Source organism: Camelus bactrianus, chromosome 11 (genome assembly GCF_048773025.1).
Source record: "Camelus bactrianus isolate YW-2024 breed Bactrian camel chromosome 11, ASM4877302v1, whole genome shotgun sequence".
NCBI lineage: Eukaryota > Metazoa > Chordata > Mammalia > Artiodactyla > Camelidae > Camelus > Camelus bactrianus.
This window is the reverse complement of record NC_133549.1, coordinates 17328297-17344407: the sequence shown is the minus strand read 5'-3', so window position 1 is coordinate 17344407 and position 16111 is coordinate 17328297. Positions and strand designations below refer to the sequence as shown.

General features: G+C 50.5%; 1 protein-coding gene and 1 long non-coding RNA gene across 3 annotated transcripts in view; both read left to right on the top strand.

The window, feature by feature from the left end:
- The first annotated feature begins 7172 nt into the window (after positions 1 to 7172).
- Positions 7173 to 16111, top strand: part of PPP2R2D (protein phosphatase 2 regulatory subunit Bdelta) — a 30502-nt gene continuing 21563 nt past the window's right edge. Inside the window, 1 exon segment of the mRNA XM_074373365.1 lies at positions 7173 to 7466. Within this exon segment, the coding sequence (XP_074229466.1) occupies positions 7312 to 7466 (155 nt within the window). The 5' untranslated portion in view covers positions 7173 to 7311.
- Positions 7473 to 15659, top strand: LOC105067096 (uncharacterized). 2 transcript variants are annotated; one of them, XR_006724050.2, is made up of 2 exons: positions 7473 to 7935; positions 14327 to 15659. It is a non-coding gene; the product is annotated as an uncharacterized LOC105067096 (long non-coding RNA). The 2 variants fall into 2 exon arrangements; XR_012510035.1 differs by having other exon boundaries at positions 7473 to 7964.

The following is a 16111-nucleotide window of genomic DNA, read 5'->3' as shown; positions in this document are numbered from 1 at the left end:
CATGGTTTGACTGCTTTTGCTCCTCCGTCAAAGATCAGTCAGCTATGGCTGCGAGTCTAGTTCTGGGCTCTCCGGTCGTTTCCATGGACACATTTGTCTTTTCTCTCACCAGTGCTGCATGGTCCCGACTACTCCAGCTTTATATTCAGTCTTGAAGTCAAGTAGAATCAGTCCTCCAACTTTGTTCTCCTTCAGTGTCGCTCTGGCTGCTCTGGGTCCTTTTCCTCTACATATAAACTTTAGAATCAGTTTGTCGATGTCCACACAACAACTCAATGGGACTTTGAATGAGCTTACGTTGAATCTATAGATTAAGTTGGGAAGAACCGACATCTTGACAATACTGACTCTCCCTATCCATGAACATGGACTATCTCTCCATTTATTTAGGGCTTCTGGGGCTCCAGTCATCAGAGTTTTGTCATTTTCCTCATGTAGCTCTTGGATATATTTTTTAGATTTATACCTAAGTAGTTCCCCACCCCCCTCCGGTGCTAATGTAAGCAGTATTTGCTTGTCATCTCAAATCCCACTTGTCATTAATGGTTTACAAGAAGGCAACTGACTTCTGTATGTTAACTTTGTATCCTGCAACCTGGCTGTAATTGCTTAATACTTTATTTGCTTAATACTACCAGGAGTTTTTTGGTGGATCCTTTCAAGTTCTCTACATAGACAATCGTGCCGTCTGTGAACAAGGAGAGTTTTGTTTCTTCCTTCCCAATCTGTATCCCTTTATGTCCTTTTCTTGGCTTTCTGCGCTAGCTAGGACTTTCACAACAATGTTGAAAGGAGTGATGAGCGGAGCATTCTTGCTTGTTCCTAATCTCAGGGGGATATTTTCTTGTTTCTCACTATTGAATGTGACATTGGCTGTAAGGTCTTTGTAGATGGCCTTTATCAAGTTGGGGAAGTTCCACTGTATTGAATATACACTAAGTTATGATTAGAAGTTCCCACTTTTAGGGGGGAGGGTGTAGCTCAGTGGTAGAGCATGTGCTTAGCATGCATGAGGTCCTGGATTCAAGCCCCAATACCTCCATTTAAAAAAAAATAATAATAAATTTTTAAAAAGAAGTTCCCATCCTTTAAATTGATTTTTAAAGTTATTTTCCAGAATTCCTGGTGGAGGCAAGTTTTAGGAAGCATGTCTCCCCACGTTCCCTTACCTCTGCAGATGCCCCTTCCCTTAGACCTCTGCCTGGGGACCTGTCCTCACTCCAGTCCAACCCCAGCCCCCTCCCACGAGCCCCCTCCCATTCCCCACAGCCCGCCCTCCACCGCTGGCGCCTTTGCTCTCAGGGCCCCTCTCCAGCACCGCCTGCCACTTGAGCACTTTCTTCAGTCTGGAAAAGCTGTCAGGCCCCTGGAGAAGCACAGGTGGATTTAATCAAACCATCTTTTTTTAAAAGGAAAAGAAAACATTTCCTTTCTAAAGTAGATTTTAAAAATTACGCAGCGTGCTGGGCGTTGTAATGCCTCATCAGGCGCCGACACAAAGGGCTCTGAACTTGCTGCCGCCTGGCCGCGGGGCCCCCACCCACCCAACTCGCTGAGCCTCCCGCGTGGCCCCGCCCCGGGGTCCCGAGAGGCCCGTGACACACACGTCTGCACGGGCCACTCGGATGGGCCTCCCACTTGCAAGATGCTTTTGTGGGCACAGTGACCGGCCCCCTGGAGCATCCCTTCTGTCCCTGCGGCACCCTCCCGTGTCCCCTGCGCGGCCAGCAGAGGGCAGCAGCTGACGAGGAAAGGCGGGCAGGGCCGCCAGGGCCCTTCGGCAGGGCCTCCATCGTCTCTTCCACTCAGACAGTAAGGGCTGGGGGCCCAAACACCATCCCCCACCTCTCAAAAGCTCAGTGATAAAAATTGCTCACATTTAGACACAGGTGACAGTTTTCAGAGCCATGTGTCTTTCCTTGTGACCTCATAACCCCTCTCCGCTAAGGATGGGAGACCACCCTAGACAGGCGGGGGCCCCTCCGAGGGCCTGCACTGGAGGAGCAGAGCGAGGTGTGGAGCCCTGTGACCCACAGTCCCAGCGCCCCATCTCCACGTGCCCAGGAGGGACATGCGGTCACCAGCACCGGCTCTGGACCAAGCACACTGGTCACCACGCTCCCCGGTCACCACGCTCCCCAGACAGGGGCTGCCTGGGGCACACATTCACCCCAACCGTGCCTCCAGTTTTAAAGTATTTCCCCAGAATTGCCCTAACGGGGTCTGCACCCCCAAGTTCATGACCAGACACAGGGATGGTTTTTAGAGCTCAGACTGATCTCCTGTGAACGAGCACCACCCGGGCTTGTGGCAGGTGGGGAAGGACATGCCTTGTGCTTTGTGTCTTCAGGTGATTCTGGAACCTATTTGTCTGCACGTGTAGGCGTGGGACCTGGCAGCGTGCCCCTGAGAATGAGCCGCTCCGTGTGATGGGTGTTTTGTAGGTGGTGAGGGCACATGCATCCATGATAAAGGCTCATCAGAACCGTGTCCCGCATGGAAGGGAGATCTGAGCTGAGGACAGAGACAAGAGGAGGTGCCGGTTCTGGGGCACGGTTGGGGTGAGGGGTCCCTTTCTTCCTGGAGGGGCTCCCGCAGCTTCCCAGCGTCACCGGATCAATCAGGCTGACACCTTCTCCCACAGGAGAGAAGGCTCACATTGTCAAGGAGACTTTAAAGAACAAAGATCTCTCTCTCACTCAGTGCGCTGAACTTCTAAGTCACTGGGATAAATGGGGGGATATTTGACATTCATTGCACGTAATTCAAAATTCAAACCAGCTCCCAGGAAAGGAAAATTACAGGATATTCTGAACTGCGTGCCTTCAATCCTTTTGCTGACGTGAGGCTCTAAACCTCTTCAGATCCGCCTTCGTATGTATAATCCAGAGAACAAAACCGCGTCGTGGGACATCATGGAGCTTATGTTTTGATTTTTGAAAGGAAGTTATCCCCATCTGTGAATTATTTCTTAAAAAAAAAAAAACACTTAAAATGAGCAAGTATCTTTCTCACTTTTAAATATCCGGTTCGAAAATAAGAAACATCACATCGCTGGTGTTCCAGAACGCAGGGAACCACCAACGAATGTCAGGTGCCGGCGAGTATCAAATTTAGGGAAAAAGACTTTCCCCAGGGGTGTGTGAAGATTTCTTCCAGATCCTACTGCTCATGGATGTGTCTGGATGCCCACCACCTCGCCCTGTTGCTCCACAAATTCAAATGACAGAGAAGCCCCCGAGTATTTCCGTGCAGGACCACGGGGGTGGGTGGGGTCCCCTGCCGTCTCCGAGCCCGGGGGGCCCCCCGCATGTGGGCTGGATGGACGGGCTGATCCCTAGGGAGCAGGTGCCACGTCTGCCTCCTCCCTCTGCCCCAGGGATGAAAGGGAGAGAGCGGTTCGAGCTCCTGCCGGGGCACTGCCGGGGCTTGGGGGCGCCCCAGGTAGGTCAAGCTAAGGGAAGAGTTTTCTCCTGTGAACCCTTGCTTCAGGGGACCTGGAAGAGCTAAGGAACCTGAGGAAGAGAAGAGAGCCATTAATTCCGGCTGTGAGCAGGATGCTGCGGGGTGAGGCCGAGGGCACAGATGTGAACCCGCTCAGAGGAGAGGCCAGGAGCCCTCACTCGAACAAGTTTCTAAATCTAGTGTATTGCACTCTGACCAGCAGGGTACACCGATGACAATTCTGAGCCAGCTGCTGCAGCTGAACGTGAAAACAATCCACATTTAAATGGTATTCAGTCACTGAGTTCTAAATAAATCCAAGAAATTGTTTCTAAAAACTACAGGTCTGCAGGGAAGAACAACTAACAGGGCCTGTTCCTCTGTGATTTCTTCCAAACTTCCAAGACATAAAGTCCTCTTTGGGCTTGTTTGAAAAATTAGATATATGGTTAAGTCAGGCTTTTAAAGTATCAGTTTTATTGAGCTATAACTCATGGACAATAAAATGGAATTTCAGCGTTCAGTGGTTCGGTGTTGGATGAGTTTTGACAGCAGTATGCACTTGTGTAATCACTTCTCCGACAAGGTACAGAACAGTCCGTCACCCCAGAATGTTCTCTCTTGCTCTCTCCCAGTCAGTCCCCGCCCCGCCCCACAACCACCCCCCACCACCATCACTACAGGGTCCTTTAGCCTGTTTTAGAACTTCAGGGTTCTCCAGAGAAACAGAGCCAATTGAATGTATGTGTATATGTTAAGAGACTTATTTTAAGAAATTGGATCATGTGATTGTGGGAGCTGGCAAGTCTGAAATCCACATGGCAGGCCAGGAATTCGGGCAACAGCTGGAGTTACAGGTTGAGGCAGAATTCCTTCTCCGAGCAACTTCACTACTTGCTCACAAAGCTTTCACCTGATGGGGTGAGGTCCACGCACATGGTCAGGGGTCATCTCCTTCCCTTAAGGTCAACTGATCACAGATGTCAATTGAAACTGCAAAATACCTTCACAGCAACACCTAGATTCATCTGAGCTTTAATAACTGTACTGCACCCTAGTCAAGTTGACAAAGACACAATCTTCATGCACTTGGAATCACACAGTCACTCAAGTTGTTTGTATCAGCAAGTAGCAGTCTCTCGTATAAGGACAGGAGACTAGACCCCAGTACACATCAGGCATTTCACAGTTTTTCCATTAGATCTGAAAATAATAAAACAAGAAAATTGCCTTGCAATACCCAGAGACTTGTAAACACCAGTTCAAATCCAGAGTAACTCACTGAGATATTTCAAGTTCCCTAGCATCCCAAAATGGAATAGTTAAAAAATCTCTGGATACCAGTTGATGCCCAGTGGGACACAAGGAAAACAGCTCACTATTTTTAGGAATATGTTACTTTAGTGCTGTTTTAAAGTTTTAACTTAATGGTAGCTAATTAACCAAAGAACACAGTCTAAACTAAAACTAATTATTTTGCTGTCACTTCAAAAGACTTCTCTTTAACATAAATTAAAGCAATTGCACAGGAAAGTCTGAGGCCAACTCAGGGTTTCAATTGCTCGGGGAAAGACTAGCCAAATCTATCAGTAAAAAAGGGAAATTATAGCCCGACTACTCCGCTCCTCTTCAAAACAAGGGATTGTTGTTACTACCTCCATTCATCTCCTCTTACTCTTTTTTTAATGTAAATTTTATTTTTATCTATTTTTAATTCTATTCTTTTAATGGCAGTACTGAGAGGATTGATCCCAGGACCTTGTGTATGCTAAGCACGTGCTCTACCACTGAGCTATACCCTCCCCGCCCCTCCTACCTTCTCTTAAACTCTCTCAAAGCAGTTTGGCACTGGCCACTCCACGGTGACTGTTTCTGTCCAGGTCAGTAACGGTATCCCAACTGCTACAACCAAGCGGTCCATCCCCAACGCTCCTTGTGCAAAGTTTGAGAGCAGACCCCTCCCGCCTGTCTTCCGGGGCGGGGCTCGGGACTCCCTGTGCTCCTGGTTCTCCAGCCCACCTCCCACGTTGCCCCTCCTATGACTCCTTCCGGGCTGTGTCCAGGCGCTCTTCCCCATCCGTCCCGCCTCCGGTGGTGAGCTCATCCAGTCTCTTCTGGCTTGAAATGCCTCCAGATGCTGGCGCCTCTGAATCTACACTCCGAGGCCCGACTTGCCCATGTGCTCCAGACGTGTATGTGCACCTGCCTTAGCAACTGCTCCACGCTGTCACAACTAACCAATCAATCAGCGCGCACGCCAACCCCGCCCAGCCGTTCCGCCCGCGGCGGGCCCCACCTCGGGCGCAGAAACTCCCCGGTGCCAGGCGCTCAGACCACCAGAGCGCAGGAGTCCCTGAGTCCCTTCTTTTCCCAGGGCATCTCCAACCGTCAGTCCCAGGGCGCTCAGCCTTCCAGATGCGCATCTCTGAAACCCGACCGGTTCTCAAGCTCGCTGCCCAGGACCGCCACATCCATGACCACTCAGTCCTCATCCCTTTGTCTGGATGACCTCAGCTCCTTGCGGTCTATTCTCAGCAGAGCAGCCACAGTGGCCCCGTTAAGGGCCAAGTCAGCTGCGACCCTTCTCTGCTTATGACCCCACTGCTTCCTATCGCGCCTGGAGACCATCCCACTTCCTGGCACAGCTTCCTCCAGACGCCCCACGGCTTGCGCCCTCATCTTCTTGAGGTCTTTTTCAGTCGCCGTGTTCAAACTGCAACCGTCCCAATACACACTGCCTTTCCCTCCTTCCCTGCTTTCCTTCTCTACCCAACTCCATCTGACTTACGACATACTCCGCTTTATGCCTGATTTTTACTGAGATGTAAGCTCTGTGAGGGCAGGCATTTGCTCTGTTTACCCCGCACCTGCTGGGCCGTGAACAGCATGTGACACATAGCAGGAGCTGACGGAAAAATAGCACTCGTGGAGTGGACAAATGTTTCTGGTTTGAACCGATCGTCTTCCAGTGGTGTGATACGGTCACCATCAACTTCGCAATATCACTGAAAGAAGTTATGATTTCGGACACATAAATCCCACAAAGGAATAATCCCCTCGTTGGCCACAGAAACCACACCCTAGTATGAAAGGGTGCTGGGCCACATGTATTTCAACACTATTTCCCTAAGATTGTATACTGGGACTCAAGGAACCCCTGAACTAGCAATCTGGTCGACAACGGGAGTTCTGTGCAGGGATGCCTGAGCTCGGGGCCTGGAGCGGTGTGGGAGGAGAGTGATTTCCAGTGCGGCCACTGGCGGTGGGCGGGACGGAAGCTCTCAGGTGCGGCGCGCTCCAGCTGCGGCCGCGGCCGGGAAGCTCCGCCCTCCGGCCGCCCAGCGCGGTCTCCATTGGCTGCTCCCCCGAAGGACCGCGCTCCCATTGGCCGAAGACGCTGAAGGCGGGCCCGGCTCGGGAATGGGGCGAAGGCCGTCTCCCGCCAGCCAAAACTCCCCAGAAGGGCGGGCGGATGGCCCGCAGCAGCCGCGCTGCTGATCCTCAGGGGAGCACTAGGCTCCAGGCCCACAGCCGCCCTCCGTCCGCACGTCCCCCACCGGGACCATCTTTTCCAGGGGGCGGGGCGCGGCTTGGCTCGCGCAGGCGCAGTAGGCACGCCCCGGCGGCCCCAACCCTCGGCCGTGCGCCCGGCCCCGCCCAGCGGAGAGGAGCCTCCCAGCGGCCCCGCCCCCGCCCGCGGCCCGCGGAGGCGGAGAGAGATGACGTCATCAAGCGGGGCGACGGGCTTTCGGCGCCATTTTGAAAAGGGAAGAAGAGTCTGGTGGTGGCGGCGGCAGTGCGGCGGCTGCGTTCTTGCTCAGCCGCCGCCTCGGCGCCCGCCCGCGCCCGCCTGCCCGCCGGCCGGCCATGGCAGGTGAGGAGCAGAGGTCGGGCGGGGGCGCGGGCCTGACGCGCCCGGGGTGTCCGCGGGAGCCAGAGGCGGCGGCTGCCCCGCGGGCCCAGCGACTTGCAGTGGTGCTTCTCGCAGGTCAAGGCGGCCGTCGACGAGGACGTGGCCGAAGGTGAGGCCGCGCAGCAGGGCGCGGGGCGGGCCCTGGGGACTATGGAAGGAGCCCTGTCCGCGCAGGGAGGCGGCCCCGGGGCTGTGGAAGGAGCCCCGGTCACGCAGCCTGAGGCTCTCGGGGCTTCCGAGTGGAGTCTGGGCTCCCTCCTCCGCAGGCGGCTGCCTCCTGCGTTCAGTGGGACTACGGAGACGGCCGCAGGAACTGGGGACTCGGGAGGCACACAGCTGGGCTGCTGCGGACTGGCGGGAGTGGAGGGGGCTCGCACAGGCGCGCGTCGGGAGGCTCTGGTCACCTGGCGATGGGGGCAGCCTGCTGTGCCTGTTTCTTCTTTGAAAGCAGGGCCGGATCACTCGATCCTCTGAAGTTCTTCAGCTTCACGTCAGTTCTTCCTTCCTTCTCCAGTGATGTTTTTCAAAGTTCCTGCTCCAGATTTTACTCTTGAACTTCACGGCGTTGCTTGAAGTAGGTGGATGCTTCCCTTAGTCACAGTCTCAGGTGAGCCACGGCGCAGGCTTCAAGGGCGTCTCCTGCCCCAGCTTCCCACGGCGCCGCTGTCATCTCAAAGTCGGATCACTTGGAGGCTTTCCCTTACACACACGAAGGTGGACTCGGAAGTTTAATTAGAATCACATGTGGTTTTTGTTACTGTTCTGCCTCTTACTGAACATTGTGAACCTTTCCCCTTCTCTTGAAATTGTCTGTATGTGAAATACACCTTTCTTGCCCCCAATAACTAACAGCCTTTGGTCAGGTGTGTTACACCTTTCCTCCACCTGCCCCCTCCTTCACCCTGCACCTCTCCCTGGCAGTGTGACACCTGGAGATCCTTGGCCCTGAGAGTCGGACAGCGCCCAGGTTGTTAAGCAAGTAAAACTGTGCTTTAAGAAGTTTGTAAAGATGTTCATGATTTGAGGTTGAATTCTGTTTCTTTTATATTCAAGATCCTTTTTTTTTTTTTTTTTTAACTTCGCAGTGCCAAGTCGGTGACCATTCACCTTACTCAAAATTAATGTCAGGACTAAAGCAAAACCTGTTTATTTAGAGGAAGGGAGCTGTGAGAGCTTAATGCCTGTCTTAATTTCTGGTTTCTCTCTTTTTAGAAGAGACGTTTTGTTGACAAGCTGAATGACTTAAAATTTAAGTCCTACTGAAATGTATTTTAAGTGTGATGTTATGTTTTGAAAATGGTGTTCTTTTTTTTAAAAAAATCTTGGCAGAAATAGTCTATTCTCTAAACTGGAACTTTTTGCAATTTTAAACCCCTACTTTAAGTAAAAATATGAATATATCTGAGAGTTGGTATTTTAAGCTTTTTTGTAAGATGGCTTTGTGGTAGTTACCCGCATACTTTTGGATTGTTGTGTGTATTCCAGGCTTGCTGTCTTACCGCACGTAATGCTCTGGCTTTAGTAATCCACCTTACGACATTTGTTATGCCGTCATGTAGTTGTGGATAGTATTTGTTTGAGATGTGTCATTACCATGGACGCCTGCCATAAAGGAGGAGGAAGTAGTTGTTCACAGCTAGTGATTGTTAAGCAAGGATTAGAAAGAAACTGGTCATGAAGCTGGTTGTGCCCCGACTCCACCTTGATGAAGAAACGTGGATGAGAGGGAGCTAGGGGGTGGGTAGCTTGAGGCTGGTTCCCGTACCCGGATACTCGGATGTAGAGCTGAGGTCATGGTCCGAGTGTTTGTTTAGGTTTGTGGCTGGGGAGGTGTTTTGTTCTCGAAGGTTTGTGGTGGCCCAAGCTCTGCCTTGGAAAGCGCCCTGGTGACCCTGAGCTTTGGGCCACCTCTCTGGTTCCCGCCGCGATTGATCAGAAGGGGACTGGGATCGCGTGGGCCTCTCCGCTCCCGAGGAAGGGCAGCACATGGTGAGCGTGAGGGTGCGGGGGTGTGCGTGGGCTCCCCGGCTTTGAAGGGTGAGGCGTGAGTACGGTGGAAAGTGGCTTTTGATTTCCTTTTTGTTTTTAAAACTAATAGTTTTGGGAAACTCCTGAAGAAAGTATAGTAGTGTGTAAAATTTGATGATTCTTTTTTTTTAAACAGCAGGGTTTTGCTTGTGGGTCAGGCCAGCCATAGAGCTGCCGGGGAGTCCCATCTCCCTGCAGGTGGGCAGAGAGGTGGGCTCAGGAGATGACTCATTGTCCTCTGGTGACAAGATGTGTACGTGACAGTCACTGGTGACTTGCCCCTTTCTCCGCCCCTGCAGCAAGCTGTTGTGCTTGCTGTCATCACCCCTGAAGGTGGACTAGGTGAGCTTTTATGCCTAGATGAGCAGAAGTCAAAGTAGCCAAACCAGGCGGAGGCTTCCAGAAGGAAGTGAGAAAGGAGCTGTTAGCGTGTACCTCCAGACACTGAACGCTCTAGCGGCGACTACTCTTTGGAAGTTGCTAACCATTTGTGCAGATTTTTCATGTGTGATGTTTAGCCACCATCACTCAGCCCCTGCTCTCTTTCCGTGGACAGCTTTCACCATGTGAACCTCTTACATGACAGTCCTTTGCTTGTCTGTCTTCGGTGGAGTGTGATCTCTGTTTTAAGCTCGAAAGCTCGGTGTCCCGCCCCCAGCCCCACCACCTTGTAGAAGACCCAGCCTGGAGGTAAAGATGCCGACAGTTGTTGAGTGTTCCGGTGTTCCGGAGATTGCTTCAAGTTGTGCCCATTAATTCAGTCTTCAGATAACCCTCGGAGGGAGGAGCTCTTGTTCTTCCCAGTTTTAGATGCAGAAGCCAAGGTACACAAGGCAGGTAACTTGGCTGGCAGCCACTCTGCGGCAGAGCCAGGGTTTGAAGCGGGGCGGGAGTGCATCAGGGACCCTTTGTGGCCAGGCTGAAGAAGCCCCACCATGGCACGTGGCTGACCAGCCTTGGGCCTGCTCTGTCCTTGCAGAGCTCGGGAGAGGGCTCACCACCAGGAATTGTCGGACATTACCTCTGAAAGCAAGTGAAACTGAGATGTCTTTAAAGTAAGTGCCCGTCAAAACCGTGTAAGATTAGTAACAAGGGAGGAGGGTGTAGCTCAGGGGTAGAGCATGTGCTTAGCACGCACGAGGTCCTGGGTTCAATCCCCAGGACCCCCTCTAAAAATAAACAAGTAAATCTAATTACCTCCTCCAAAATTTTTTTTTAATTAAAAAAATTTTTTAAATTAGTAACAAGATTTAAGAATTGCCATTCTCAACGTATCTGAAGAGTAGATGACACAGAGATGGTAAGCACCTGGAACAGCCACGCGTGCAGACAAGCGATGTGATAGCCGCCTGCCGAGTTACTCTGACGGGAAGAGGCTGCCCTCCTGCAGGGAGGCTTTGGGTCCGCTGCTGCTGTTCACTCGTAGCCTTCCCTGGTTTCCTGGAGGCACGATGGGGAGGGGCCGGCCGGAGAGGGGGGTTGTCATGGACGGTTACCTGGTTTTGCATGCTCCTTTGTACGGGTTGATCAGAGCTGGTCCTTTTAGCTCAGGATATGTAGCTTCAAGTGTCTAGGCTTTTCCTTTGATGATTTTGTTTTCATCAGTTTTTTAGTCCAGGATCTAATCTTTTGCTTTGAATTAGACATTAATCTTTTTCTAACAAAAGAATGTTTAACAAAGCTGAAGGTTGATCTGCTTAACTCAAGCTTGAGTCTGGGGAGTTGTATAAATAATATGGTATCTGGGTAATGGTATGGCCAGCCTTTTTAGAAGAGTTTATGTAGATACCATGAAAGAACGAAACGTTTAAATCGGGACGATAAGAGAAATTCGGAGCACTTGGGCAGCAACAGCAGTCGTGTTTCATTGAAAATGAGACACGTGATTTCAGAGCTGTTAAAATGAGGGAAAATGTGCTCTTTGGAATCATTGAAATACCAAATTTGTGAATGCAAAGCTTTCCAGTCGTAGTCATTATTTTTAGAGTGCTGTGATAGATTTTTCTGTGTGTAGAGAATGGGCACCCTGTGTTCATCACTGACCTTTTCAGTAAGGCGCGGTGGGGCTCTGTGTCAGGCGTTTGGATTATTTCCGGTCTGATGCTTCCCTGCTAGTGTAGCATTCCCGCTTACTTCCTGTTTATCTCCGTGCTGCTGGAGAGAGCCTTCAGGAAGGCATCTTCTGGGGAGGGCTGTCAAACACGAAAACGATCTGGAGACATCCTTGCAGGTTAATTTAGAGGAGAGCTTCATGGGGAGATTCTGCCTTGAGGAAATCAGGTATGTGTGGTTTTCTGAAGATTAATGTGTTCAGTGTGCCTGCTGAGCCCAGATGCACTGTGGTGTCTCTGAAGTCAGACTGTCCACTGGAGAAGCTGGACTGATGTTACTTTATACTCAGATGATTTTTTTATTCCTTGATTTTAAAAAATCTGTTGTTTCATTGGGGAACTTGGGGTTCAGTTCGTGTCTGCTCTTTACCATTTGAAGGCCCTTTCTGAACCTCAGCTTGCTTATCTAGCAGTTACGTCATGAGATTTTCATTGAGATAAAGCAGTGCGGTCGGTGCTTTCGAACCTGTAAGGTGGTGGTGAAGTGTTCACGAATTCTCATGTGTTTTACAGTGTTTGGGCTTGGTTGTAGCTATATTTAAATACGAAAACGGCAGTTGCTTGTTTTTTCCTGACCTCCCCCCCGTCTCTCTGCTCACCCCAGATCCCTCGCGTAGGGCCTGACCTGTTGGTTTTTCCATGACTATTCAGCGATCTTTCCCATCCCCTGATCTTTGCTCACACTTCTTTCCCAACTTAGAACGCAGGTTTCCCCTGCTATCTGGAAGCAGAGCATTCCTACAGAACCTTTCTTTTGTGAGCTGAAAGGGTGGAAAGGGAAGAAGCAGTTACCTCAGGACACGTCATGCTAACAGACGCACAGCTGAGACGAAGCACAGGTGCTCACAGGCGCGGCTGAGAGCTCTGGTGCCTGGATGCTGAGACGGCTGCGTGCTGCCTGTGTAACGGATTCCTGCAAAACACACTGAAGGCTTTTTTCACATTTCGTCTGTTTGCTTGTTTTGGTTTTGGTTTTGGTTTTTGGTTTTTGCAAAGTGAAATCTTTGGATTTCTTCCGGTTAGCAGAAGCAGGTTACTGGTATAGGTCTTTTGTAAAAATGAAGTGGCGCAAAGCAAACTTTCAGAAAGTGGAGAATTCCTGTGTTTTAGTTTCCTGCCCACCTCCACACCTACTCATTGTCTAAATGCATCTCAGACCCCAAATTCCGCTTCCTTTCTGAACCGCTGCCCAGCTGCTCAACGTCCAGCCCGGCTTAGGGCTTGACCTTCCCCCCCCACAAGCACACCGTGGGGCCGGACGCTGCCCGCACCCGCTTGCTCTCCAGCCTCAGCATGTGGCTTAGGTTGTTGCTTCAACTTGTTGAGAATCAAGACATAGTAAGGTTTAGTGCAGATTCCATTTCAGCCCTCTTACTAGCTGTGTGTTGACGTGACAGGTTGCTTACCTTCTGTTCCTCGGCTGTAAAACAGGGTGCTGTTCCCTGTGACCATTACAGGGTTGTTAGGAAGACTCCAGATAACGCCTGGAAGCTTGGCCAGAATGCTCACAGTAACTGAAAACTGTTAAAGTGTTGGTGTCTTTTTTTTTTTTAATTAAAAAAATGTTTACATAATTTTTAAAGGTTACTTTCCATTTCCAGTTATTACAAAATAGTGTCTGGGTTCTCCGTGTTGTACGTACATCCTTGAGCCTGTCTTACACTCAGAGTTGTACCTCCCATTCCTCCACCCCTGTGTTCCCCTCCCCCTGATGGTAACCACTGGTTTGTTCTCTGTATCTGTGAGTCTGCTTTTTCGTTATGTTCACTAATTTGTTGTGTTCTTTAGATTCCACATGTAAGTGATATCTTACAGTATTTGTCTTTCTATGGTTTGCTTCATTTAGCATAATGCCCTTGAAGTCCACCCACGTTGCTGCAAATGGCAAACTTTTCGTTCTTTTTTATGGCTGAGTAGTACTGTGTTGTGTATATACACCATGTCTTCTTTATCCATTCATCTGTTCATAGACACTTAGGTTGTTTCCATGTCTTGGTTATTGTAAATAATGCTGCTGTGAACACTGAGGTACATGTATCTTCTCAAATTAGAGTTTGGGGGTTTCTTTGGATGTAGACCCAGTGGTGGAATTGCTGTGTCATATGTAGCTCTGTTTTCAGTGTTTGAGAACCCTGCATCCTGTCCTCCGCAGTGGCCGCATCAGTTCACATCCCCACCAGCCGTGTGTGAGCGTTTCCTTTTCTTCACATCCTCACCAGCATTTGTTATTTGTGGTCTTTTTGATGATGGCGAAATGCTGATGTCTTAAGAGACCCTCTTGCACATGGGAATCACTTACTCTTCTTCACCGTGTGGGCCCATGACTTGGTTAACAAACTGTAACAGAGCCCAGCCACTTGTTTCCTTTAAGAACAATTGTGCTCAGTAACTGCCCTGCAAGCTGGCGCCAGTGCATCCGCACTCCTGTCTCCTTGCGGCAAAAAGCAGAGACAATGCCTTGCTTGCATAGTTGAGGTTTTATACAGCACTCTGCTCGTGGCGACCCTGGCCCTCAGCCATAAACGCTGGGCATGCCTGCTGTTAGGCAGTCTGTCATCCCCCAGACAAGGAGCTGGCTGGGCTGGTGGTCTGCGCTAACATATCTGTAAGGATGTATCTTGCTCCCCTCTCCCCACGACTTCCCTAAAGATAAACATGTACTCATTGTGGCTTCTACAATCTCGATCCCACCCCCATCTTTCCCTAAATTCCTGCGTACCATCGCACAACTGTTAATGATTTTTTTCCTTTGATTGTACACAATAAACGTGGGGGCATTTGAGAGGCTCGTGGAGTTGACTCCCTCTCGCTTTCTTGACTTTTTCCACAGAGTCTCGAGTAATTCATTCCGTCTCAGTGGGACTTCTGCCGGCCAGAACCCACACATCGCTCCAGGGAGCCAGCTAAGGAAAGGGAAGAGTGTTACAGGGGCTGGCTCTCAGCTTAGTTCGTCTGAGTGTTGACAACAGTGTCCTGAAGGGCTGCTGGCACCGGATGTTGGAACAGAGAAACCCAGCACTGCCTCTCGAGACCCTCAGTTACACAGAGACCAGCAAGCATGTGGGCCATGGCAGCAGCTTGAGAGTGGCGCACGTGGACATGGAGGAGCACCCAGGATGCGGACGGCGGGGGGGAGAGTGTTCCAGATTGAGGGGCTTGGAGTGGAGATTGGAGAGAGCCTGGTGCATCCGGGAAACCAGTCCTGGTGTGCTTGTCTGGCAAAGAAGGGAGTGCCGTGGTGAGGGCAGACTGGCAGGCCAGAGGGAGGAACCAACGCCTTGAATTGTGGTTCGAAGTAAGTGTTCACACGTTTTAGGAGTCTAAGGAGAGGAGTGACATCGGCGCCGCAGTTTTTAGGAAGGTCCCTCTGGCCTTTGGAGAGTGGGGGATGGGGTGAGAGTGGAGGCAGAAGCGCCCGCTCCGAAGTCACTGCAGCAGTAAAGGCTGGGGATGCGAGCTTGCTGCACATCACAGGTTTCCGAACTCTTTGTAAAGGGCCGAGTAGTAATCCTGCAGACTTTTCTGTGCCGCATCTTCTGAAGTGTTGACTCTGCCTTGTATCAGGAAGGCAGCCGCAGACCCCAGGAGCATAAGGGCGAGGCGCTGGGCCAGGTGGTAGTTTGCCTGCCCCGTGCTAAGCCAGGGTCTCAAAGCCTTTTGGTTTTGTACTCTCCATAATTTTTAAGGCCCAGGGAGTTTTTGTTCGTGAGGGCTCTATCAGTACTCACTGTGATTGGAAATTAAAACAGAACAACTAAAAATGTTTGTTATTTCACTTTAATAATAAATCTACTATATGTTAACATAACGTTTTTAACGAAAAACACCTTTCTCCAACAAAAAGACTAAGTGGCATTGTTTTGCACTTTGCAGACCTAAGTGTAGGGCTTGAAGGAGACAGTTGGATTCTCAGACCTGCTTCTGCCTTCAGTCTGTTACGACTGTTTTATCAAAATACACAAAGAAAATTTCACCTCGTACTTACATGTAGTTAGAGAAGGGAGGGGCGATTTAATAGCCTTCTCATGCAATTATGGATGTTCTTCCTACAGCAGAATTGGGCACATGGTGGTTTCTTCAAGTTTCGTTGCACTTTGGAGTCTGAAACCATATTGCTGAATTTTCTACCCCTGTTGACATTAAAATCCGTAGTTCTGTCTTGCGCTCTGAGTGTGTCTCTTGCGTATGCAGGTGACTTGGCGGCATCACGCCTTGGGCACTGGGACGTACGTGTTGGCACACGGACTCACTCAGATCTTCTGAACGCCGATTCATTTCTTCACACGAGGTCAGGGAAGACCAGCGCTGATCTCATCAGAGAAGCCCTGGTGGAAAGCTGCCGAGGTAATAGCGGTAGGAAAGGCTCCCCCAGTCCTGGTCTCTCTTGAAAGCTTGAACTTCATCGTTGGCAGCAAATGCGCTCAGTCAACTGGTTTTCTGTGTAGTAAGGGCTCCGTGTGTTCATTTTTAAGAAAATTTTTGCAAATGTCAACATCTAAACGGCCGTAGTTGGTCAGTTGTTCTTTCAAATAAAAGTGGCATTCGTGAGGGAGGGTGTGCTGGGCTGCAGCGCAGGTGGCTGCGCAAGCCCGTCCTTGAGATGGCGGGGTCCCTG